Source organism: Gymnoscopelus braueri, assembly GCF_963280865.1.
Source record: "Gymnoscopelus braueri genome assembly, chromosome: 17".
Lineage (NCBI taxonomy): Eukaryota > Metazoa > Chordata > Actinopteri > Myctophiformes > Myctophidae > Gymnoscopelus > Gymnoscopelus braueri.
The window spans coordinates 26,508,077-26,533,952 of NC_137617.1; the positions used below are offsets into that span (position 1 = coordinate 26,508,077).

Below are 25,876 nucleotides of genomic sequence, written 5' to 3' on the forward strand. Positions count from 1 at the left end.
TTTCTGGGTTTGATTGTAAATATCTGGCCGCACCCATCTGCCAGTGAGTGAAGTATGAAGTAAAAATAAAAAACCTATTTGTGATGTGAATACTACTTGACCCCTCATCTGGCCTTAATCCGGTTTTGAGAGGCGACAACTTCTACGTTTTGGGGTACATAGTGTTAGATAAACTGTCAGAGATGCGGTTAGATACTGGTATGGCACATGGTAGTTCGCTCCCAAACGTGAGAGCAGCTCAACAGGTATTAGTCAGTCCATCAATCTCATCGTTAACGGATAAAACCTCTTTCAGCACCACTTCCCTCTCTTGTCTCTTGTACCTTATCACACCCTCAGTGCTTCATTTCCCTGTACTCTTGAAGAGTTTCAAGTGACTGCCTCTCCTCCCTCTCTCTTGCACCCTCTCCGTTCCTTGCTCACTGGTGGGTGTGTGTGACTTGAGTGCCAAGAGAGCTTTGAATAACAGTGAGAGGGGGCAGAAATAAAAAGGAATAAGCACCACAAGACCTCACTCTTCTAGCTGTGAAGGGAAGATAGTGGGATAACCATGCCTGAGCCTACTGATGCAGGTATGCACATACTTTTACTTTTGCAGAAAGTATCTTTTATGGTGATTAGTCTGATGAAAGGATTCTAGGGGTGAAAATGATGATTGATTAGTGAATGGGCAGATGTTTTTATTTTTATTTTTATTTTTTACTCTGAATGGATGTAATGTTGAAAGTACAGTAATTACAGCCTGCCGTATTACAGTTTTGCTGATACTGACATGGCTTAAATTCAAAACACATCTTTGGATGCTGCAGAGCCTACAATGTTTGATATGGTGCAATGCAATAAAAAAAGGACAAAAGTTTGTTAAAAGCAATTCACCTACTCGCTTACTTATGATCGCAGCCATTATTTTATCAAACTAATACTTTCTCAATTATAAAATATAGAAAGTTAACTGAAATTAAGTGATATCAATGATATCCAAAATATATAATCAAAAGAGTCAGGTCATGTTGAAACTTTAATTTGTATTAGTGAATCAAGTATGACTATTTCTACCGTCCCAAGAGATAACTTGAGATAACTAACTATAACTAACTATTTATATATAAAAAAAGAACACTTGACTCAGGAGAGCAAGAGAAGGCCTTAAAAGAGAAGTGTAACTGGGGAAGAGTATGGTGCATACTGGGAATCAATGCAAAATATGGACACACGAACAGGTGGTAACGCCTGTAAAGTGGTGATGGAAGTGGACTGGTTTAACGCCCAACTGGGACTCTCGCCTGCTGAGGAAGCACTAATGAACTCCAGGGAGTCCAAACTCAAGACGTCTGTTACATTTGTCATTTAAACTTCTGTGTGACCTAGTTAATTACTGCAAGGCGGTAGCGCTAAAGAGGAGACAGCCGATTAAGATAACCTCTGACTGATGCATCAGTGAGCACTAATAGTGTAGGCTATTAAAAAAACTGACAGTTGCACATGTGCCTGATGTCTCATTATAAGCAAATAAGTTGCAGTATACTATACCACTGGTTCCTTTAGTGTAATAGCAATTGCATAAAATATAAATACATATCATGCTAAAATATTATTAGGAAATCATCAATTGGACACATCATGTTAAAATACAACATAATATCATATTATGATGAATGTCAGAATGTCAAAAACTGTAAACATCTTAAGGCAGGTTGCAACTGTTTGACAATGACTCCTTATTTTCTTACATATTCTTTTTTCGATAAAACATTTTTTAAACAATGTCTCACAGTGTTACTGTAAGACTGCAGACTCCTGCATGACATCATTGGATCGGTCTGGCCACTCCTACAGAGCAACACTATATTTCAAGTGTTTCCTTTGGCAACAGCATATGTTGACCTTTGAATGCCGTACATTGTTGGACAGGTACTGTGACATCAACCCAGGAGGCTGCTATATTGTGATAATGCCGGCTGAATTTGAACCTATCAAAAGATTATGGCAGCTTACTATACACCAACCCTTACCACTCTGAAATGTCTTGAGGGACTCTCCTAATCAAGATACAGCACTTGCATAAACAATAACAAAAGCCCTTAACATGTGCTTTCAAAGCCTAGGACAATAGACCCAAAGCATACTGTATCAATGCATCAAAACACCAACAAAATAACATGGATGTGAGGTGGAGTCTGACTTCACGAATATGTCAGAAAGTCATGTTTTTCAATATTGGCATACTGTATGTTGAATGATGTAGGGTACTGCAATCCAACAAACAAACGCTGACATTTGGCTGCATCGTCATCAGACAGAATTGACATGAAGTGAAAAAGCACTAAAAATCTTTCTGCAGAAGTCAAAGATGGAGCTAATGGAGAGACATCGTCATGACATTTTACACCCGGCACAGTTTAGGAAGAGGGTTGTTTGGGGTATAATTATGGCCCGGCTTAGTTGTCCTCTCGTGGTGAGCGGTCGGTCTGTCACTGCCATGATGGTGTAACCTCTGATTATAAGTGATGGAGAGGATGCCATATAGAGTGAGAATGTTAGCTGTTAATTTTTACGGGCACCAAGGTCATGTTGCAGCCGTATACCCTCACACCCGTGGCTTGATTGAGGCCCACACTGCAGTGGACTGTGCTGTTGAATTAAATTGATTGGGCTCTGGTATGGTCATTTGTAGTTGGTTGTCATGGTATTTCCATGCTCATTTGTCCTTGTCCTCATCATTATTTAACCACTATGACCCTATATATAGACGAATAGTGAAAACAGCCAATCTACAATCTCAATGCATCGCGGTGCGACTGTGAGCTATAACGTATTTTTTCATGTATGTTCCTTTCATATTTTGGTTGTTTTTCCTCCATGTGAAGTCCGATTCATACATCCGCGACGTGTTGTGAGCTTGTAGGTCAGCTATTTTCGGCACGCGACACCTTTGTGCGACGAAGCATACATTAGGCTTAACACAGATACACTTCAAAATCCTGAGTCCATTTTTACACTCACAGGATGTGGAATTTGGCACTATACATGATCTCACTTTGATCATTTTTGTACTCTGCCTTTGGCAGCAGGGCTCAAACACTGTGTATCTTTAAAATTCATGAGCTCCACCACTTTAAGTTTTCCATAGAGAACATGAGATGCAATATTTGTTGGAGAGAAAACGGAGCTCCAGAGCTTGTGAAGTCTAGGAAAGATGCAGATTTAATGAGTTTTAAAATATTATGAATACAAATTTAGTGTGTGCATGCGTACGTTTACTGTGTGTGTGTGTGTGTGTGTGTGTGTGTGTGTGTGTGTGTGTGTGTGTGTGTGTGTGTGTGTGTGTGTGTGTGTGTGTGTGTGTGTGTGTGTGTGTGTGTGTTGGTGTATGTGTGTGTATTCTGTATGTATAAGTATGTATACGTATGATAGACAGGCATCTATCTACCGTATCTACCTACAGTATCTACCTATCCTCGGTTTACTTGAGAAGATGAGACGGACCGCAGTCTGGCAACCATTCCTCCTCCCATTTCCTTCTTTCAACCTCTGTTGCGGTCTGCCAAGTGCTAAAAATACCCCCTCCAACCGCACCCCATAACCCTTGACCTTTTCTCTTCATGTTTTTCCCTTAACTTCACCGTACAGTTCACATGCTCTAGCAGCATATCACATTTTGTGGGTCATATGCATCCCACTGGCAACTCTTAACTGTGCTAAATCATGATGTAATCCCTCACCGCGTTCTAGAAAGTTCCAGTCACTCAGTCAGTTTTGTCAGTGACTAACCACGTGCCATGCGTGGTTGCTCTCTGACATGTAGTAAAATCTTAGATGCCTCATTTATGCATTTTGTGACAACTCGCATGACAAATACGACATTTTCAACTGAAACAAATTACTGATATGACTGAAAATATACATATTTTTTGTCACGTCGCACAACACATTTCCACCTAAGCGTACATGTAAATTAGGCCTCAGCAGGCTAGTCAGGCTAGTCAAGTTAGCGTGTGAGGAAAGGGCCTAAATGGAAGGGATGCTATATTTCATGGTCATAAATCCTTTCAGCGTTGCGTCTTGACGACACGTTATGAGGGCACATTAAAGCACAGACACTCTCTGAAGTTCCCCTGGTCCTGTCCAAGTGCTCATCTATTTCAAGCTATAAATACTCGGAAATCCAATCAAAGTCACAGAGCAAAACCTATAGGAAACTATGTGAGGTGCCATTTGTTCCTCTTTCACAGTGCATGGAGACGACGATTTTGCTTTGCACATGGATGAGTGCCAGACCTCCCTGTTTGTTACATGTCTCCAATGTCTAACTCTCTGACACTTACTGCATGATGAGGATGCCCCCACGAGGCCTTCAATACCAAACCAAGCATAGAAATAAGAGCAGGACTTAATTTGCTGTGAATAAATGTAATCAACAATGCAGTCATTTAGTGTATCATTACCCCGAGGCCCCAGATGTAGCCTTATAAGACTCCTTTGAAAGGTTACTGTGTATGGTCACGTTACATCAGTGCTGGATCACATGTTGCCCTCTAAATATAGCAAGGCTACAACTAAATATACCAGTTTCTCTGCGCAAAGCTATGCTATATATCTATAATGGAATAATTGCTGCGTGATTCCTGCTAATTGGTGAAGCTGCCATTATTAATAATTAACCGTGTGGTTTACTTTTAAAATTGCTAGTCAGTCATCGCTAAAGGCAACATGAACTTGCATCAGCGATGAGGTGTTATCATTTGGGCCTTCTACTGCATCATGTTGTGTTTTTAAGATCCCCGCAGTGGTTTAACATGTTAGCTCGTTAAGTCATTTACAGACTTGGCAGCGTAATACTTCACACTTAAAGGACGACTTCACCCATTTTTAGCAACCGCGCCTACCTCACTGGTATAGGCGGGTTTCTGAACTGTCTACAGCCCTCCTCTGAGACACAGACAGAGTAGACAGAATTGATACCATATTATCATGAGCATTACTGAGGACCAATTACATGAAGATAGGTTGAAAACGGGTGAAGCCGTCCATTAAGCTATTAACAACTGGAACACCAGATTGGCAAGTACATTTGCAGTATACTCTATATCATAGTTTGTTTTACTCCACTGAAAGAGTTTCAGGACTATTCAGAACAAGCACAGGTTTTGAAACACTGTGGCTGTCTAAACTTTCTGGTGCATTTGGCAGGCCTACTCCTAACCAATGGTACCCGTGTGGAAATGCATTGGTTAATTAAATACTTTATTAACAGTTTGCAAAAAGTACAGATGTACAGTTATACAATAATGCTAAAAAGATAACACAAAAAGTCCTGAGGGCTTGTTTCTATTTTGGCCCTGTGTATTCAATTCATCAAGACATATAAAGACATACAATACTATACAAGAAAGGAATGACCTTGAAGGTCTACTTGTTTGTATATAATGCTGTATATATATATATATATATATATATATATATATATATATATATATATATATATATGTGTATGTATGTATGTATGTATGTATGTATGTATGTATACCATACAGTACTTTTCAATATGTAAACAGCCGCACGTGCCAGACGTCCAGGACTGTATATCAACTTTGACAATGAGAGAGCTGGTGATTCATAGATGTTTGACAAGGTCAGGTAGTCCACTTGACATCTGTCAATAGGGGAACATAAAACATGGTGTAAATAAAGCTGTCATTTGTGACTCCTCTCTCCTCTGCCTCTGCTGTTTTTAAACCTCCCCTCTAAATTCTCCAATCATTGCTTTCAGAACAAAACCACAGTCTAAAAATAAAACATTATGGTATCAAAGAACCTTTAAGGAGTCATCTTTTTATAGTGCAGAATCTCATCAAAACCAAAGCAGGTAATGATGTCAGTAGGTATCAATAGTGTAGGTGTTGATAGGAATGAGTCTGGCAGCAGACTCCAAATATCACATGCTGGTTATACTAGCCTTGCCCAACATGTATCAATTACAGTACATGCATCCGGCAGTTGGAGTCCCTACTGGAAAAGTTCAAAAAGGTTGACAATGTGACCCCTAGTGAGATTGTAGATCTGCTATTTTTGCCTTTTTTAAAAAAAACAAATTTAAAGAACAAAAAATTGCAATTTGTGACCATCTTTTTTTCTTCTTCAAATTTTCAGAAATTCTAACGTTTTTCAACTCAAGCAGATGTGACATAACAATAGACTGAACAGATACATTTCTGGATGTAGTCAGCAGGGCCAACTGTAACCTCATCTTTTGTCCTTAGTGACCTTACTAAGGCACGCTATATAGGCTATGATACTGAATAACAAGTCAACAAGGAATTGTGTCAGTGATGGAGCCGCCAACATTTTTTTTTTCAATCCTCTCCTCTGCTTTGCTATTCAGGGAATGGCACTGCCACTTAGGCTACACTTTTTCCTAAGAGTTGGATTCCACTGGCACCCTGAAAAGACTTTTGCACATTTACACGTAGCCCAAGTGTTATGAGCTCTCTAGGGTTTAACCACTTAGACCCTGTATACTTAATAAAACGGACCCAGATTGCACTATACTACCTGGTGCAATCTACACAAAATCCTCTCTCCAAAAATAGCAGATCACAACACGTTAGCTTGTAGATCAGCTATTTTTGGTGAATGTTCCCCCAGAATAGGGCTGATGGGGTTAATTTGGTTAAGGAGCATTACATTACATTATTGTTGTTTCATAGCTTGTGACAATCTGAAAGGTAGGCTTATGATAACACATATTGTAGGATTCTATAATGTTTGAACATGCTGGGTACATTCTAAACCAATGGTTCTTAAATGAGAGCATGTGTATGCCTAGGGGTACGTAGAGGTACTACAGGGGGTAGTTTAGTGGGAAATGGGAAAAGTAATTTACTGTTATGTTTAATGATAGAACTTTGACACATTTTGTGTGAACCTGCTGGTCTATTTGTCAAATCTAATTAAATAAAAAACTTAACTAGCACAACTTTGAATATAAATCAGTAGTTATTTGCTGTTATGCTGTTTTATTCTGAACATATTGACGTCACAACTGGACTTAATGAAATGTTATGGCCACGTTTAAAATACATCTCCAATAAGGCTCCATTTCACATTTGTAATGTTATATTTTTCAACAGGTTACCATTCAGTCATAGCATCATTATGCTAGTTATGGTTTTCTCTTGCAATTTAATAAGCAAAATGTAGTAAAGAGTAAAGAGGGTGCTTGGATTCAGAAATCAGGGAGAAAGGTACTACTACTGAAGTAAAAAAAAGTTTGAATATAGGAGTTTAGAATATATGGACACATCAGTTTTTAAAGGAGGAGTTCACCCAAAAAATTACTTATTTTCTTTCAATTGCACACCCTATGAAGCCTTGAATTCATGGATTCTTTTTCGTTTTTGTCGCATTCGTAAGCTAATAATTTGATTCCCGTCTCCTACCGGCTAATGTATCCGGTAGGAGACACAAAGTAGATTATTTGTGTCTCCTACCGGAAATACACACGGTCATCAAATTATCGTCTTAGGAATGCCACAAAAACAAAAAAGAATCAATGAAATCAAGGCTTCATGGGGTGCGTAATTGATAGAAAATAAGTAATTTTTTGGGTGAACTCCTCCTTTAAGAAGTCATAGGGGATAATTGTTATATGGTATGAGTGCAACTGCAGCATATGATGTAGTTTTATCAAAAAATGATTATACACAATTAGAAGTTATAATAGTTTACTAATGTATTTATGCAAGTATTAACAAATAACAAATGTTTTGCTCGAGAATATAGCTTGTTTGTGGTACTGGCCCCTGCTGACACCAGTCTCTGCATAACACACCCATAGAAAAAAACTAAATGAGAGACTTACATACTTAAGATAGAGACTTAGATACTAATAAATTACAGGATAGTTTGAAAAGGAACCCCAGAACAACCATGTTCATGATATATATGATGGCAAAATACATTTATAATTTAAAGGTGGTCTAAGTGATATACCGTATACTGTATTTTGTTTTGTTAAAATAAGTGTTAAATAACTCTGTATTCCTATAGTAATCATCTGTTCAGTAACGGGGGACTTCCCGTCGCTCAGGCTCTTCAATATTAAAGCAGGGGGGGAAAGATCTGGCCGGGACACCAATTTTATCCAATCAGGAGAGATAACTCCTTTAGTTAGATGATAAGTGAAATTACCGTAGACGTAATCAAACAAAAAATTGGCAGACAAAATTGGAACACTTGGTGAAATTGGTGTCCCACCTAAAAGGTTATTTTCGGTTTACTAAAGAGCTGGTCAGATGGGGAGACGCATGTTACTGAACAAACTATAGCAATGATAACCATCAGAATATATAACTTTAACTTTTTAACAAAACGCTCAATGTTTTAGCAAAATAAATTCATCAACAGCACCTAGAGACATACATTTAGAGAGAGAGAAAGAGAGAGAGAGAGAGAGAGAGAGAGAGTTGTAGTAGTAAAGTAGAGGTTGAGTCAGACCATTCAAGGCAACAGCAGGCAACTCAAAGGAACTGGAGTGACTTCAGCATGTCACAAGACACCTTCTCTGGCCTTTCCGTGACATTACAGTAATGCAGTAAGCCCTGCACAGACGGCTGGGGAGTGGGATATAGTATTCCTCTATTTCAGATGAGGTTTTTCTGTGATCAACAATGGGCCACAACAAATACACTGACTGTACTGTATACTCACAAACTGAGACCTACTGTTGATTTTGACAGCAAATTTTGATTCCGTTTTAGTCATAGTCTTTTGAATCAATTTAGTTTTAGTCATCGTAGCTTAGTTTTTATTTCGTTTTTTTTTTGTTTCCGTCAGTGAAAAAAGGTAGTCGACCAATATTTTTCGTCATAGTTTTAGTCGACGAAATCAACACTGCTGAGACCTTGCTTCCACTTCGTCCACAAATCAAAAAACAAAAACTCCTTGGTAAACAAGAAAGGTACCATAGCCTCTCCATTCCTTAAATAACTGGCCGATCAAAGAACCCTGAAGTCACGCTGAAACTGAGTGATCCGTTTCAAAGTGGGTTGTGCACTGTCACACGTACAGTGTCCCACCTTGGCCATTTTAGTCTGCTGACTTGGCAGCTTGAGTTCTTGATTTACAGTCCAAGATGACTAGCCGCACTATGAAATCAGATATACTCTTAAGCAAACATACTGTAGCTGAAACAGCCAATAATATATCAAGGATATCTGTTCCAGAGCAACAGCTGGATAAATATAATAAAGTAGGGCTGGAAGTTGAACTTGTTTATGCATAGGTTTTCAAATGAGGAAAGACTAGAAAAAAGCGCCCTACCGGAAAGCCCCCCCCCATCCCCATAACCCCCATACCCACACCACCCTCAACCCATACCTCTATAATCCCTACACCCCATACCCCCCTTAACCCAACCCCCATCCATCTGATTATGAAAGATTAATAAAAAATATCTTCTTACCCAGTAACTCATTTAATACTAGGTGTTTTAATGGTTCTGCAGGGGGGGGGGAATGTTTTGGGAATTTGGATTCATTTGTGGTTAAACTGTATTCAAATTAAATACGTATATTTGGTATAATTATCAGTATAGTGATATGTACTGTAACTCCCTGCACCATTTCTTCTGTAACCATGTCAGTGTATGAAAGTGAATCTTTAAACATCATCAAGAGGTATACTGTATGACACTGTTTGAGCGCTTATGAAACTATAACAAAACATTACATTTGTAATTCATATTGATTTTGTTTTCTTTTTCAATCTTTTTCAGCAGCCCCGGAGGGAGGAGGTAAGTCACCTTCATTAGAACACTTGCCTTCTGACCTTTTCTTACCCCGTCTACGTTGTTCCACAGTGACTTGATTATGGTTCTCACCTTCTCACATGTGTTCACATATCCATGTCAACTGGCCATGTCATACAACAGACGCGCCGCCTCCTGATGGTGTGTAATGAGCATGTGCCAATCCCTAAGCTCTAGAATTGTCTACTGTGACTTGTATGTCAGCATGCCGTACAGTTTGCTCGGAAATGTGTGTTTTTACAAACACACATTTGCATCTGTAAGGTTTGATATAAGTGTACTAGCCGTGTCAAATATTGGTCCATCAGCTGTTCAACCACTTAAACCCTATAAACTCTGTCGACTGGGGTCCCCCAGGGATCTATACTTGCTCCACTCCTTTTCCCCCTCCACAGCAATTCTTTTCATGAAAATAGCCCATATTTCTTTCCTTTTTTTTCTCTTTTTTTTCTAATTTAGAGTAGCCAATTATTTTTTACCCCTTTTTCTCCCCAATTTAGTCTTTATGAAAATGTATTCTTCCCCACACACATTTCTGTGTTGTCACTGCTGTCTTATCCTACTGACTCACCTACCAGTGAGGAGGCCCCACCAGGAGGACGTAGAGCCTTCGTCCTACTCCTCCCGCCCAACACTCCCCACGGACAAGTGCCGCCCCGTAGGGGTACGTGCAATGACCAATATCACCCTCCCCGCCTGGCTTCCCTCCCCCGAACACGATGTTAGTGTGGACGCTCGACAAAGCCAGATGCACCACAGTGGATTCGAACCCGCAATCTCCGTGGTGGTGGGCAGTGACTTTACCACTGCGCCACCCGAGCACATGGAAAATAGCCCATATAAGCTCACAGCACGTTGCATTGTGACATGTTGTGAGCTTGCTATTTTTGCCCAATGTTCGCTTATTATGACATGCCCAGAATAGGGGCGTCAGGGTTCATGTGGTTATAGATACAGTATCACTCAGCTGTTCTGGGAAAATATTTGGTGTACCGTGATGTCTACAATGCCATGTTCATGTGTGGTCGTACCGTGTCTGTTTTGGGTTTTATGTGTTGCCTACTGACGACATGTACATGTTCAGCTGTTGAAGTGTGTTTAAAAATACATGTTCTAATGAGCAAACACAGTGTTCTTTTTCATTAGTGTTTATAATTAAAATTCATTTTAGTTGCAGAATTTGCAGAAGTGAAAGCTGAGGCGGGTAAGGGGCACTTGTTCTGTTGTGGTGTAACTTGGTCTCATTCTGTGTGCATTCAATTCATTCACACAGTTTAACGTTAACGTTTAATAACGTTTAAAGCGTGGTATTGAGTGGGAGGTTATGTTATGTTTAGATAATAAGATTGATTATATAAAATGGAACAAGTGCGATTGCTACAGATACTGTAATAGGTTGTTGTTGTATCCATACAATCCAGGTGGGGAAAATATAAAGTCATTCACTTTATATGCATCAAAACAAAAGACTGTCAGTTGTAAAATAATGTGTGATGTGTCTTGGGCAGCTTAAAATATAGGCTACTTAAATTGTTTTAGCTGAAAAAGCACCTACAGAAGAGGGTAAAAGAGGAAATCTGAAGGGAGTATGTTGAAAATAACTCAAGTGAAACAACTTTATGTAGTGTCTTGTCTTGTCTTGTGTCACAGCGAGCATTATATGGACTTGTTTCTTTCACTTTTGTCTTTATACTGACATACTGACATACAATGGATTTCTTCAGCATGTATGGATTTACGTAGACTATAAAGCTACATTGTGTGCCTGCGTGTATCGTCTTATACAATAATATCATGTGTTCATGGAATGCATCTGTATGGAATTCAAAAAGTTTGTTTATCGTTCTTTTTCATGAGTTGTTTACAATTAAAAAACAATCACTTTAGTTGCAGAAATGGTGCGACTTCATCAGATTCAGTGAATTCATTCAGTTTTACTTGTGTGGTATTGAGTGTGCATTTGTTCTTCATTGGTTATTTACAATTAAAATTCACTATAATTTTAGTTGCAGAAGTTGCAGAAGTCATAGCTGAGCCGGGTAAGGGCGCTTGTTGTGCTTTGGTGTGACTTGGGTCTTATTCAGTGTATCCATTCACAGTGTTACTCGTGTGGTATCGAGTGTGTGCCTTTGAGTTTAACCCGATGTTGAAGGAGTTAAGTGTGTGTGTGTGTGTGTGTGTGTGTGTGTGTGTGTGTGTGTGTGTGTGTGTGTGTGTGTTGCTGGTAAAGTGTAGTTTTGTGTGATTATAAAAGAATAGAGTCTGCACACTGGTGATGCTGAAAAAGCTCTGCTGTATTTTTATTGGGTCGTCGACACAATAAAAATACATCTTTTTCAGCATCACGTTTTTGTGCAGACTCAATGTCTCTTTTATGATACTTTTGCTCGTCTTGCACCTGGGCCACGGATGTGTGTGCACTACCTTCCTCATAAGTGTGTGATTAGTCTTGGCCAGGCAGCAAGTATAGACTACTTAAATTGTTTTAGCTGAAGACGCACGTACTGTAGGCCTACAGGGCAGAAGCACCTACGAGGTGAGAGTTTTCTGATGGGATTATGATCAAAATAACTCAAGTGAAACAATTTGTATGACAGACTATTAATGGATTTCTTCAGCCTGTATGGTTTTACTGTAAAGAAATGTGCACTCGTGTGTACGTGATATTGTCATATTTTCATGGACTGCATCTGTTACTTGTGTGGTATTGAGTGTGCATTATTCTTCTTCATTAGTTGTTTACAATTAAAACCCATTATAATTTTAGTTGCAGAAGTTGCAGAAGTCATAGCTGAGCCGGGTAAGGGCACTACGTGTTTTGGTGTGACTTGGTCTTATTCAGTGTCTTCATTCACAGTTACTCGTGTGTTCTGTTGCACCCCGTCCGTCCGTCCGTCCGTCCGTCCGTCCCTCTGTCCGTCTGTGAACGGCTAATCTCCGGCACCGTTGAGCCGGTCGCTGCGAAACTGTGCACACACACTCCCTCGATGCCAATTCAGAACCTCTGCCCCAATTTTTCACATGGGCCTGTTATAGCGCCACCAGGAGGTTGATTTGTGCAAAACCAATTTTTTAATATTACTCCTACAGATTTTATCCAAACGTCATGCAAATCGGTACACAGTATCTCTATAGTCATGTGATCAACCCGGATCTGTCCGATTTTCACATTGGCCTGTTATAGCGCCACCAGCAGGTCTAATTTAGCATTTTTGACACATTTAGCATTTTTGACACATAATTTTTGACGCGTCAAATCATGAATGCAGTATCCGATTGCCGTGAAAGGCCTAAGAAGAAATGGCACCCTTTTCACATTGGCCTATTTTAGCACCACCAGGAGGCCACAATAACCTACCTGACCTGGTGGAGACCTGTGCTCCGAGGAGCACTTTTTCTAGTATGGACTTGTGTTTCTTTCATTTTTGTCGTTGACTACTGACATGGATTTCTTCAGCATGTGTGGTTTTAGACTGTCAAGAGATATGGTGTGTTCATGTGTATGTAATATTGTCATAGCATGTTCATGGAATTCCTCTCTATGGGATTTTAAAGAGTGTTAATTTATTGTTCGTCTTATTAGTTGTTTACAATTCAAATCACTTTAGTTGCAGAAGTTGCAGAGGAGAAAGCAGAGGCGGGTAAGAGCACTTGTTCTGCTTTGGTGTGACTTGTCCGAGTTTGTGAATTCATTCAGTGTTATTCATTCAGTGTGATATAGTGCGTGCGTTTGTTCTTCATTAGCTAATTACAATTCAAATCCACTATAATTTTAGCTGCAGAAGTTGCAGAAGAAAAACCCGAGCCTGGTAAGGGCCCTTGTTGTGTTTTGGAGTGACTTCAGTGTCTTCACTCACAGTGTTACTCATGTGTTTTGGAGTGACTTCAGTGTCTTCACTCACAGTGTTACTCATGTGGTATTGAGTGTGCCTTTCAGTTTAACCCGATATTGCAGGAGTTAAAGCTCTATTATGTAGTTTATTTTGTGAATTAAATGGTATTTTGCCCAATATGTATGGTAGAGTTAATACAATATAACTTAATTGAGGTAGTTGTATTTGGATTTGGAGTCATTTAGATCCTGTGTCTAGGTTGGACACAACCTTTGACACAATCCTGTTTCTGGTTTGACACAAATGTTGACCTTAAGGTCAAAATTCTATCTCTCCTCTGAATAAGCAGGCAGGTTCTGTTAGCTCAGTGTTAGCTCAGTGGTAAAAAGTAAGTATTTGCGCAGGAGACCTGGGTTCAAGTCCAGGGTAGAACAGGAAGTTGCACTACTGGACAGTAATATTTATTATATTATAGGGGTTCTCAAACCTATGTATACCACAAGCCCATTTTATGAATGTTTGTCACAGCATTATATGGACTTGTGTTTCTTTCATTTTTGTCGTTGACTACTGACATGGATTTCTTCAGCATGTATGGTTTTAGACTGAAAAGAGATATGGTGTGTTCATGTGTATGTGATATTGTCATAGCATGTCTATGGAAAAAAAAAAGTGCTCATTTATTGTTCGTCTTATTAGTTGATTACAATTCAAATCCACTATAATTTTAGTTGCAGAAGATGCAGAAGAAAAACCAGAGCCGGGTAAGGGCACTTGTTGTGTTTTGGTGTGACTTGGTCAGATTCAGTGTATTCATTCACCCAGTGTTACTCGTGTTGAGTGAGTGTTTCAGTTTTAGACCGATGTTGAAGGTTGAAGTTTGTACAGTAGGAATAATTATTTAATTATAATGGTATCGCTACAGACAACAGATTGTGTAAATATTGTATGAGACTCCAGGTCAGGAACATTTAAAATCATTCACTTAAAGCTCACTACACATGATAGAGTGTGTTAATGTAATATTACACCATTGGGGTGGTGGTATTTGGTCTCCATGCTCTTCTATTGAGAAATGTACACGTATTTCCTGTAGTCTGGTTTGACCACTACTGGTTGACATTTGGCACAATTTAATTTCTCCCCTGAGCAAGCAAGCAGGTTCTATTGGCTCAGTGGTAAAAAGGTCAACACTTGAGTGGGGATCAGGGGTAGAACATGAAAGTTACATAGTGTAGGTTTAATATGCATCAACCTGACATAGAAGTCTATTGTTTGTCATTGGTCAACAGTGGATAAGCATATATTTATTGGCCAGCTCATCGTATACTTCACTTGTTTTAGCTGAAGAAGCACCTACAGACGAGGGTAAGAGGATTTTTTATTTTTTATGTTGGAGTTATCTAATGGCATTATGATGAAAATAACTCAAGTGAATCCCCATCGTATGACACTTATCATGGGCTTGTCTGCATAGTGTGTGTCACAGTTTTTTTTATGGATTTGAGTTTCTGTCACTTTTGTCGTCGACTGCTAATGAATAGACTGAATGGATGTCTTGGGCATGTATTTGGTTTCAGATTGTTAAGAGATAGGTGTGCTCATGTGTATGTGACATTGCCTCTCTCTCAAGTTATGATCCATATATCTGCTTGTCTGCACAATGTGTGTCACAGCATTCTATGGAATTGTGTTTCTTTAATTTTTGTCATCGATTGCTGATGAATAGACTTCTGGTTTATTGATTTAGACCGTAAAGAGACATGGTGTGCTCGTGTGTATGTGATATTTTCACAATATTTGTTCATGGAGGGCTTCTATATGGAATTCAACAAAAATTGTTCATTGTCCTTCATTAGTTTTTTACTATTCACAACCACTATAATTTTAGTTGCAGAAGTGATTCAGGGTTGCTTGTGTGGTATTGAGTGTGCGTTTTTCTTTTCTTTTTCATTAGTTGTTTACGATTAAAATACACTATAATTTTAGCTGCAGAAGTGTATTCATAGTAGCCATGTGACGTGTGGTATTGAGTCTGCGTTTGTTCATCTCCATAAGTTTCCATTTTAAATATACTTACATTTTAGTTGCAGAAGTTGCAGAAGAGACAGCCGAAGCGGGTAAGGGCACTTGTTGTGTTTTGGTGTGACTTGGTCAGATTCAGGGTTACTTGTGTGGTATCGAGTGTGCGTTTTTTCTTTTTCACTAGTTGTTTACAATTAAATTACACAATAAGTTTAGCTGCAGAAGTGTGTATTCACAGTAGCCGTGTGACGTGTGGTATTGAATGTGCGTTTGTTCATCTCCATTAGTTTACAATAAAAATACACTATCATCTTAGTTGCAGAAGAGAATGCAGAGCCGGGTAAGGGCACTTGTTGTGTTTTGGTGTGACTTGGTCTCATTCAGTGTATTCGTTCACACAGTGTTTCTCGTGTGGTATGGAGTGTGTGTTTTTAGTGCAACCCGATGTTGAAGGAGTTTGGACAGTATGACATATTATCTTATAATGGCATTGCTACAGATTGGACAGATGAAATATTGAATAAGGATCCAGTGTGTGATTAGTCTTGGCCAGCTTAAAGTTGACTTTAATTGTTTAAGCTGAAGAAGCACCTACGGAAGAGGGTAAGAATAATAATGTGTTACATTGGGAGTTATCTGAGGAGTTATTGATGACACTTATTATGTGCTTGTCTGTATTATGTGTGTCACGGAATTACAGTACATGGATTTGTGTTTCTTTCACTTTTGTCGTCGACTGCTGATGGACAGACTATGAATGCATTTCTTTGGCATGTATGGTTTTAGACTATTAAGAGATATGGTGTGCTGTATGTGTGATATTGTCAGAATATACTGTATGTCGTTGACGTCTGTATGGAAATCAATTTTGTTTATTCATAGTTTGTTAACTTGCGACGATTGCTGGTGGATGCAATTTCCAAAACTGAAATAACTTATTTTGTTATCGTTACTATTATGTTTTTATGCTGTGCCAAAGGCATGTGATGTGGTTGGGAATGTTCTTTGTATTTTGGTTTATCTGCCGAAGTTTTGTCTGTGTGACATAAGCACGGTGAAAGTTGGCATCACGTTGTTGGCATCCTTCTCCATTCACCCAGTTAATAATTATATCTATTTGCTCAGCTGAAGGCCCGGAAGAAACACATGGTAAGGGCCCGCTTAGTGTCAGGAAATAAATGCTGTACTCTACTGTATGCGGATTCGTCTGCTATACTGTTATGTACAACTGAAATAACTATAGCATTGATCTCTCAAAATTGTCACTCATTTTCTTTAGCTGATGGACATGCAGACGAAGGTAAGATAGAGCTGTATGCCTACCGGACTGATTTAATCTATTTTTATACTAAATGTATTCACAGAGTGACGTGTATACATGTTCGAGAATGTGTGAAACTGATATCTGTGCATGTACGTTTTAAACATTTCAACTCAGAACATGTTTAAAGTTAAAGTAGTATATAGGTTTGTCTAGTGAACTGTAGGCTCGAGCTGTATCAAGGTATTATGATATACCAGAGTATTTAGATGGTATGATTTTCAATGCAGTACCATCAAAAAATACAGGCATGTCTTTCTATTAAACGGATTGTGATTCTGAAATGAACAGCCATCTGGTCATAGACCCCCTCAAGGGTTCCTTGAGGGGGTCCAAATAGAGGTCTGTAACTTCGAGAGATATGGGGGTCCTAGAAATTTAAAGGTTTGACACTGTCCTATAGCTAATCAAGTAAATATGACCAGATGAATCATGTAAATATTGTCACATACAACAGTATCTTCAGATGACTACAAAGGTGGTTTGTTAGACACATTTTATTCAACTGCCAACTGCTGTCACCTCCAACCACACATCATCTGATGACCACTATGGCAACATGTGTCATGGGGTCCTCCAGCAAGATAATCAGAATCTATGGAAGAAGGGGGCTTTGTTCCTCTCTATTCGTTATTATGTGGGCCATAGGTATTTAAACCCAGCAAGACTTGTCCAAGTAAAGCCAATTTCATGTTTTAGACTATAGACAATGTTGTCATGGATGCTGCAATACCCTCAAATCACCAGCAGCACAATTTTACATTTTTACTGTGTTGCTCTGCAGTGTAGTCTAGCCGTCTATAAAAGGGTCAGTCCGTCTGTGTGTCTGGTGCTAATCTCGTAAACCAATGAACTGATCAGCGCCAACGTTCTTGTGCACACTACCAGTAGGCCACAGAGGTGAGGTCTCTCCCAGAAAAAAGAGAGGAAAAAGAGTATGTTAGCAAACACAAATATTGTTATGAAACAGATATTTCATGATTTAACACTTGGGTGCCTTATGCTGTGTTTTTTAATTCCATCTGGTAGCACTTTAAACGAACGTCCTATTAACAAACATTAATTAACAGTTAATAAACAACTTATTAAATACTTATTAACAGTTAATAAACTACTTATAAGATAGTTATTAACCTTACTCTGTGTTTATAAACGTTTATAAACAAAGATTAAGGTTTATAAGCATCTTATAAGTTGTTTATTTATTGTTAATAAGTGTCGTGTTAATAGTATTTATAATGCTTTATAAACGTTTATAAACACAGAATAAGGTTAATAACTATCTTATAAGTAGTTTATTAACTGTTAATAAGTATTTAATAAGTTGTCTATTATTTGTTATTTAATGTTTGTTATTAGGACGTTCAAGGCTTTATAAACGTTTATAAACACAGAATAAGGTTAATAACTATCTTATAAATAGTTTATTAACTGTTAATAAGTATTTAATAAGTTAAATACTTATTATAAGATAATTAATGTTTGTTAATAGGACGTTAGTTTAAAGTGCTACCAATATGGTAATATATTTAATATATGTTTGAACCAAACATTTAATCAATGTGTTTTTGTCCTGAAACTTCACTTTACTGTTGTACTTCCAAGTCTACAACGATAATACTGTGTGTTTAATTCTGTTACCTATGTGTTCTTTTTATTCTATGTGTTATTTTATTATTAATTGTTTTAATTTACTTATTTTGCATGTCGTAGCACTTCAAAATGACAAAATGAAGACAAGGGTTGACCTAATGAGTGCAACAACAGCTGGTTGTTGGTTTTGTGTTTGTCCTTGTGTGCTCATTCATTGTGTGGCATGCTTACTGCAGTGTTTGTTATCAAGCTCCACTGTTACTGTATATATACGTTTGTCCTGTGCAAAGTCATAGCGTATGTCTGCCAAGCTGCTTTGTCCATGTTCATTTGCTTCCTTGCTTGTCCGCAGAATATTCAGACAGTGAAGAGTATGGTAAGAGAAATAGCAAATGTTCCCCAACGAGCGCATGGCCTGTGTGTCTGTTAACGTCTTACTTCATGTTTAAATGTGGTAATCTGAGTTGGACAGGATGTCAAATAATATAAAAATAATTTTGTAGACCTGGGGCAATTTATATCTGCAGTGCTTTTGACTTCTCAATGTCTGACTGAACCTTTGTGTTTACCAAGATTCAAGTTTCATAAATCAGGCGTCATTAAAATATAGGATAAATACAACTGGGGAAGCTATACAACCTTACCAGATCATTGTCTGGGAGTACGTTTTACAAGGTGGCAGCATCCCCATCTAACTTGACTGAACGTTCTCATAAACAATGAAGACACCTGATAGATTATTTAATTGTTGTAAACAATAAGATCCAAGATCAAATGCTATCCAAATAGTCAATATTGTTAGGTTAATGCTCCCATTGCTGATAGAACTGTGTGCCGCTGACTTGCAGGCTATGTCTAAAAACATATAACATCCAGTCAAGATATGTGATAAAATCCTGCTTGCTGTGTCATTCACATTCTAAAGAGAAGTGGCCTATAAAATGATCACCCACTAAGTTGCGAGAACCCTAGTCGAATTGTTTGCAGTTTCTCTGCAGGTAATATGTTTAACCCATTATGACATGACTCCAAAGAGCTTGCCAATTGACACGACTACGACATCTGACTGGGATACTGAACTCTGTAATTCACTATACCATTACATTATGTGCAGTCTGTGCATAGCATATCTAAACATTTCCTCTGCCAAATGTAAAGAAATAGGAGAGAAACATTCACAAAGTGAATACAGTTAATACATATTAATACTGTATGCAATGCAAGATAAATAATTTACAGTAAATGACATTGGTACTGTGACTCAGTAGTCCAAGTATCGCTCACTGTCAGCGAATTCGAACTTATAGCTATAGGCTACGGGTATGAGATGTCACAGCGACAAATCATGCCCAGCGGGGCTCCTTAGGTGAACAGGAATTTGTTTTTCCATACGCAGAGTGCTGCCCAACATGCATGCGAGCTATGAGACTCTCTTACCCTTTTTGTTTCTGTCCCTCGGGTATAGCTATAGAACAAAGAGGCTCGCCTTGAACCACAGCTGTGGTTCATGTGTAGCATGCCTAAAGGAAGAACAGCTGCTGCTGCTACTGCTGCTGCTACTGTCGCTAGGCCAAGTTACCTATGATATCATGACAAGTTTAAAGCGTAGGGTACATACATACATACATAAATTATACGCATGTCATCGCCTGTCGGCGGAAACCTAGTATGTCCAATGGATGCAATGTAGTTATTATTAGTCAAAAGCTCTTGCTAATACTTTTCCATTAGTTGAATATTTATAAAAACCCACTGACACACTTCCCCCCCACGGCCCTCAAAAACTAACAAAAATAGCCGATCTACAAGCTGGTAGATCGCCTATTTTTGCCACTTCAGTGTGACACTGGAGTATGACAAAGTAGGTGCATTAATGTACAAAACGAAAAACATGCAATATGGAGATACGAGGTTTCTGCCTCACAGCAACACATTTTATTACATGTACAGCAAGTCAAGGTCATGCTGTTTGTGCAACACAACCTCGTAGGGTGACGACACAACCAACAACCATCTAACAGTAAATCATTTTCAGCGGTTTTATTTTCATCAAAATGTCATCAGTACCAAGACACTTCTTTTTTTTTTAAATGTCCTTGACACACAAATCGTTTGGAGGTGTGCTGAGAAAAGCCTTGAGCTGGTAATAGGTTATTGCCAAATTCGCAAAAACAAAAGTGTTTTCCCTTTAAATCCAATGAGATATAGGCCTACTGTACACAGTAATTACAGCTAAAAACAAATGCATGTGGTTTGTAATTTTATACTGCTGACATATATTGTAAATAAAAGGGATATATGATGTTCCTTTAAATACATTCTGAAATGAATAATGGCTAGACCAAACAATTCCTCATACCCAAGGGGTCCTTGACATGGAGATTGTTTTAGATATTCTTTTAATAACAAACTGAAATACTGCCGCTATCGGGCAGAAACCTTGTATCTCCATATAATATCTTTATGTTATAATTTGTTTTGAATGCCCTATTTTATACTTCACTTATATGACAGTGTCGCACAAAAGTAGATAAAATAGCCAATCTACAAGCTCACAACATGTCGTGATGTGACGCATTGTGAGCTTGTAGATCTGCTATATTCGCTAGTTTTTTTTAAAAGTGTTGAAAATGCCCAAAACAAGGATACCAGGTTTAAATTGGTAGTTCCCCCCCTTTTTCTATCAATTACACTCCCCATGAAGCCTTGATTTATGGAGATATTTTAGTTTTTGTCGCATTCCTGAGCCAATTATTTGATGGCTCAAGAATAAGACAAAAACAAAAACATAAGATAAAAAACATTCAAGGCTTCATGGGGTGTGTAATTAATAGAAAAAGGGAAAAAAAATGGGTGAACTACTCAATATTGAACCACTGAAAAGTGTGAACAAGAGCATTAATACTATTCACGTTCTGCACCAGAATGATTGTAAGCCATTGACAATAATGCCGACAGAGCTCTGTGGATATCTATCTGTGCAAAACCAATAAAACGGAGACAAAAAAATAAATTAAAAGAAAAAAGGAGCCAAATGTCATTTAAGAAATGCATTAATCATTCCTCAGCATGCCAGGAGTGCAGGATGGGTGGGGATTGGTCACCGTATGGGGTATACTAATTGGCTCCCTTGGACCAAACACAAGTCAGTCCAACAGAAGCAGTCATTGCAAAATAATTTGTCCCACGTCTGATGGAGAATACAGTAATCAAAAGATTGTATAACTTTTTTTTTTTAACAGTTGTACATGTGTATTTTTCCATGTGTGATATAATAATTAAATATTATATAAAAGATTTGAGCTCTTTCTTGACTAAAGGCTTACCAAATTGTGGGCCAGGTACAAGAGGCCAGAATAATAGGCCAACGTAATCAGAAATAGTAGGGGTAAAGTGGATGCTTTGGTTCTCAGGTCGGAGAAATGTCCACTTGTTTCACTCAGTCACTTTTCCCCCCATATGTAAAGAAATATAATTTTTCTTTCCACAAAGTCTCAATCGTTTTTTCTTTTCATTGTACAGGCTTTTTTCTGATTACGTTGATATCATAATTTTTTTAAAAGTTTTTTTTATTATTATTATTCCTTTGTTTTACCTCACATATTTACATTGCCTCGTGGCAGAGTATAACACTTAATTGCTATCCTTCCATATGTTGTAATGGGGTTGTATTTTTCTCAGATATGGCTTGTCCTCAACAGTATGGTAAGAGATAGCTGGAGACACAGTGTGAGGATAATGATTATGAATTGCATGGAGATTAGATGTTGTGAAATGCAGTTGATTGTACTGTAGATGACAACTGAAATAATGTAATAATTATTTGTTTGGATTGGTTTTCTTTTTTCTCGTGGATGATAGGACACTGTTTATGTGAATTGCCGAGGTATTTTGTGTGTGTGTTGAATGATTAAATTAAACTGATGTTTTTAAAAATTAACTAAAACCCTACCTTTTTAACAAAGTGTTTTCTTAATTTTTCCTGGGCCTTTGTTTTTTACCTAGTTTTAATTTGACCCTTTAGTCTAGCCTAGTTGGGTCCCATGTAATTGTTTGGTTGCCTATGCTGTTTTTATGCCATGCTTTTAACCCTGTAGCACTTTGAGATTCACAAGAATGTATTTGATTTGATTTGATTTGATGTATTTATTATTAGACGTTATACAGGAAAAAACACATGTTACATCATGTTCATCGTAGAAACGTCAAGGATACAGACACAGAAAAGTCTTGCGACTTATTTTCATTGTGGTCCTTGGTCTGAGACAAACAACATTGCTGGCTCTGGTTAGGTGGGAATGGGCTTCGCTACGCTTCTGAAAAATGTTACATAGGTACACAGGGGCGCTGTTTATGTAGATGTTATGCACCAGGTTCAGCTGTAGTTGAACTGACCTGGCTGCCAGAGGGAGCCAACCCAACTGCTGGAAATGATGTTTTCCAACATGGTCCCTTGCAGACAGCCCCAAGACAAGCGTGACCAACCTATTTTGAGAAACCTGCAACTTCTCTTTTAGGGCTTTGGTTCGGCCACCGTACCATGAGCCAATGGCATAGTCGAAACAACATACTGTAAAACCAGTGAGTTTGCTAATAAGCGAAGACTGGCTGAGTCCAGAAACTGCGCTTTCCTGGCTAAGAATTTGGTTGTACCATTTACCTTACTAATGGTCTTAAGAGCCATGTTTTCACCACCCAGGCTGCGATCAAGCAGACAACCAAGGTAGCTGACTGAGGGTTTGGCCGGAAAGGACTGGCCCCCAAGAGTGATACTGGGTGAGGCCAGTTTGTGCAACCTGGGCTGAGAACCAAATAAAATATATTCAGTTTTGGCCAAAAAACTGAATATGAAGAGTGCGTTATAAATAAAATGCATTATTATTATTATTTGTCAAGTCCCAGTACACCAGTTTTCTATGAGTGACTTGTAAATAAGGTCATACAGTATACAGTATTGTATTCTGTGTGTTATGGATAGATGTGTACATTGGATGTCTTGACTTCAACATTCAACTGTGTCCATGTCTTGGCGAGACAGTCCATGGAGATGACCGTTCCATACTGTACAATACATAACTGAAATACCGTCAGACCAAGGTTCTCAAAGACTTTATTTGGGAATGATACATTGCGATGCAATTATATCATGAATATCCTTGGAACCTTTGCGTGTTTATGGCAACAGCACACTACTTTCCTATCCAATTGTTTTTGTTGATGCATGATTGCATTCCATTGTTTATTTTTGTGCTTTGAGTCAAGGACATGGAGAAGTTTGCTGTTGGCATAAATTTGTCTCATTGTGGAATAAGCTCGCTAAATGTCTCGCTCTGGTTTACAGTACCTTGGGAAGAAAGTAATGCAAATGATTCTCACAATTCTCTGTGATGAACGACCTACCCCAGTATATGTAGATTTGTGGTGATTTACCTAAAGTCTTAATAGTCACAAATGAGGAAAAGTGTTAGTTACAATATTAAGATCGTGGGCCCTAGTTTGGGACCAACTCACTGCTGTAAGGTGTGCGGTACTCGTGCAAATTAACAATTTCCTCAGGTGCAGTGGCGATTTCTCCTCACCTGCATGCATTAGGTATTTTAATGACTCACAATGTGCCAAAGTTGGAGGAGAAGCACAGTAGGCTGTGTGTCATTTTGGTGTTGATGGTGACCACAATTTATGGCGTCCACCTACCTGGACCAATTTAACTTGCGTATAACGAGGCATGCATTCTTTTCTTGTGCCTTTTTCGTCACTTTTAAAAATATCTTCGGGCGCTATAGGGACCCTGCAGCACTCGTTGCTGGACATTATTCAAGCGTTTCTTACACTTCTCATAGAAGCCAAATGCACGTGTAATTTCCTCCCAAGCTAATTTTACATGTTTGAGGTGATGTACAGTAGGTTTGTCGTTGACGACTCTGCACTTCCTGCACACGGACACCAGTTTACTCTTGGTAGGGGTGGTTACAGAGAACGACTGTTCAGAACCAAAATCTGGACAAATTGTGCTGCAATCGGTATTTGATAGTCAATTCAATCTAGTGTGTTTAACAAACACAGGTCTTACTGGGACAGGGCACGCATATATGAAGACCCAGTTTCTATTTCCATTTTATTTCTGAGAAAACAATGGCCTCCCCAATCGTTTAATTAGTGTACAGTCTCCTCTCTCTGTCCCTCCGGTCCCTGTTCGTTCACAGTACACACTACACACACACAGTCGCCAACACAGTATTAGTGTTGGCTACTGTGTGTGTCACAAACTGTGGAGTTTTTACTAGCAAAGCCATCAGATTTTCTGCTTATTGTGTAATTATTCTCTGACTTTGGCTGTAGTTTAATTCTATGAAAGAAAGGTGCCATATGTTCGTATCTGGTAGATGGTCATACATCCCATTAAATTGAAGGACAGGTGCATTCTAAATGGCTAGTTGATGGTCTAAATCCCATAACCCAGAGGGACCATCACATTGCAATTGTTCTCATAAACCGGAGGGATGATCGCATTGTAATTGGCTAGCACAACTTATTTTTCTCACCAAATCAGAGGAGGAGTATCAATAAGAATGTAAATAACTATCAGCATCGATAAATAAGTTTGAGGCACATGGTCATGTCTGTATTTAATTGCCTGATGTCCTTCTCACCAGTTCAATCTACTGTTGGTTCTTTGTTTGGTTGTTCCAATGTTTCATAATGTATGTCTGTGTGCATACGTTTGACAAAGGATTTTTTTTATTTCTATATGTTCTAGAGTTGAATACATCCTCCATGTACTCTCAATGACAACTTTAAGAGCATTTTTTGTTTTGTCCATTACTACAATATGACTTGTCATACAGTATGTGAGCATGTTTCTCACATGTGGTCTAATGGACATGGCCATCTTCCATATAAGAGAATGAATGAAATCACAGCTTCTGTTCCACCTTTCAGACGGAGCGACTGAGCTTTCAGGGGTCTTCCTGGACAAACCTGAAGCATACATATCAACCGTTGCAGGTGAGAAACAGACACTTTCTTTTAAATGTAGAATTAGCTTACCTTTTAGTAGTACTTAGTGGCTGGGTGTCTTAATTGTGGTGTATATTTATGTATTGTCTTGTCTTGAATGTATGCATTGACCTGAGCAAAACGATTTTGTGGATAATATAGGACGTCTAAACTAAATTAGACAGACAACCCAGTGGAGTAATTCCTTATTATAAGTAGTAACTTATGATAAGATGACACTGACTTGGAACAGTGATTCATCATGCTACTTGATTGATCATGTAGTTATTTCATATACGT

At 38.5% G+C, this 25,876-nt stretch overlaps 1 protein-coding gene across 5 annotated transcripts in view; it reads left to right on the plus strand.

Moving 5' to 3' along the window:
• The first annotated feature begins 470 nt into the window (after positions 1-470).
• Positions 471-25,876, plus strand: part of LOC308105514 (myosin-binding protein C, fast-type-like) — a 49,124-nt gene continuing 23,718 nt past the window's right edge. The window contains exons 1-3 of one of the 5 annotated variants that reach the window (XM_080456298.1): positions 471-572; positions 9,776-9,793; positions 25,520-25,585. In XM_080456298.1, the coding sequence (XP_080312424.1) occupies positions 551-572; positions 9,776-9,793; positions 25,520-25,585 (106 nt within the window). In that variant the 5' untranslated portion in view covers positions 471-550. Of the gene's footprint in view, positions 573-9,775; positions 9,794-9,873; positions 9,950-16,428; positions 16,967-25,519; positions 25,586-25,876 lie in introns of those variants that run through there. The other 4 variants (XM_080456299.1, XM_080456296.1, XM_080456297.1 and 1 more) reach the window with 4 other exon arrangements.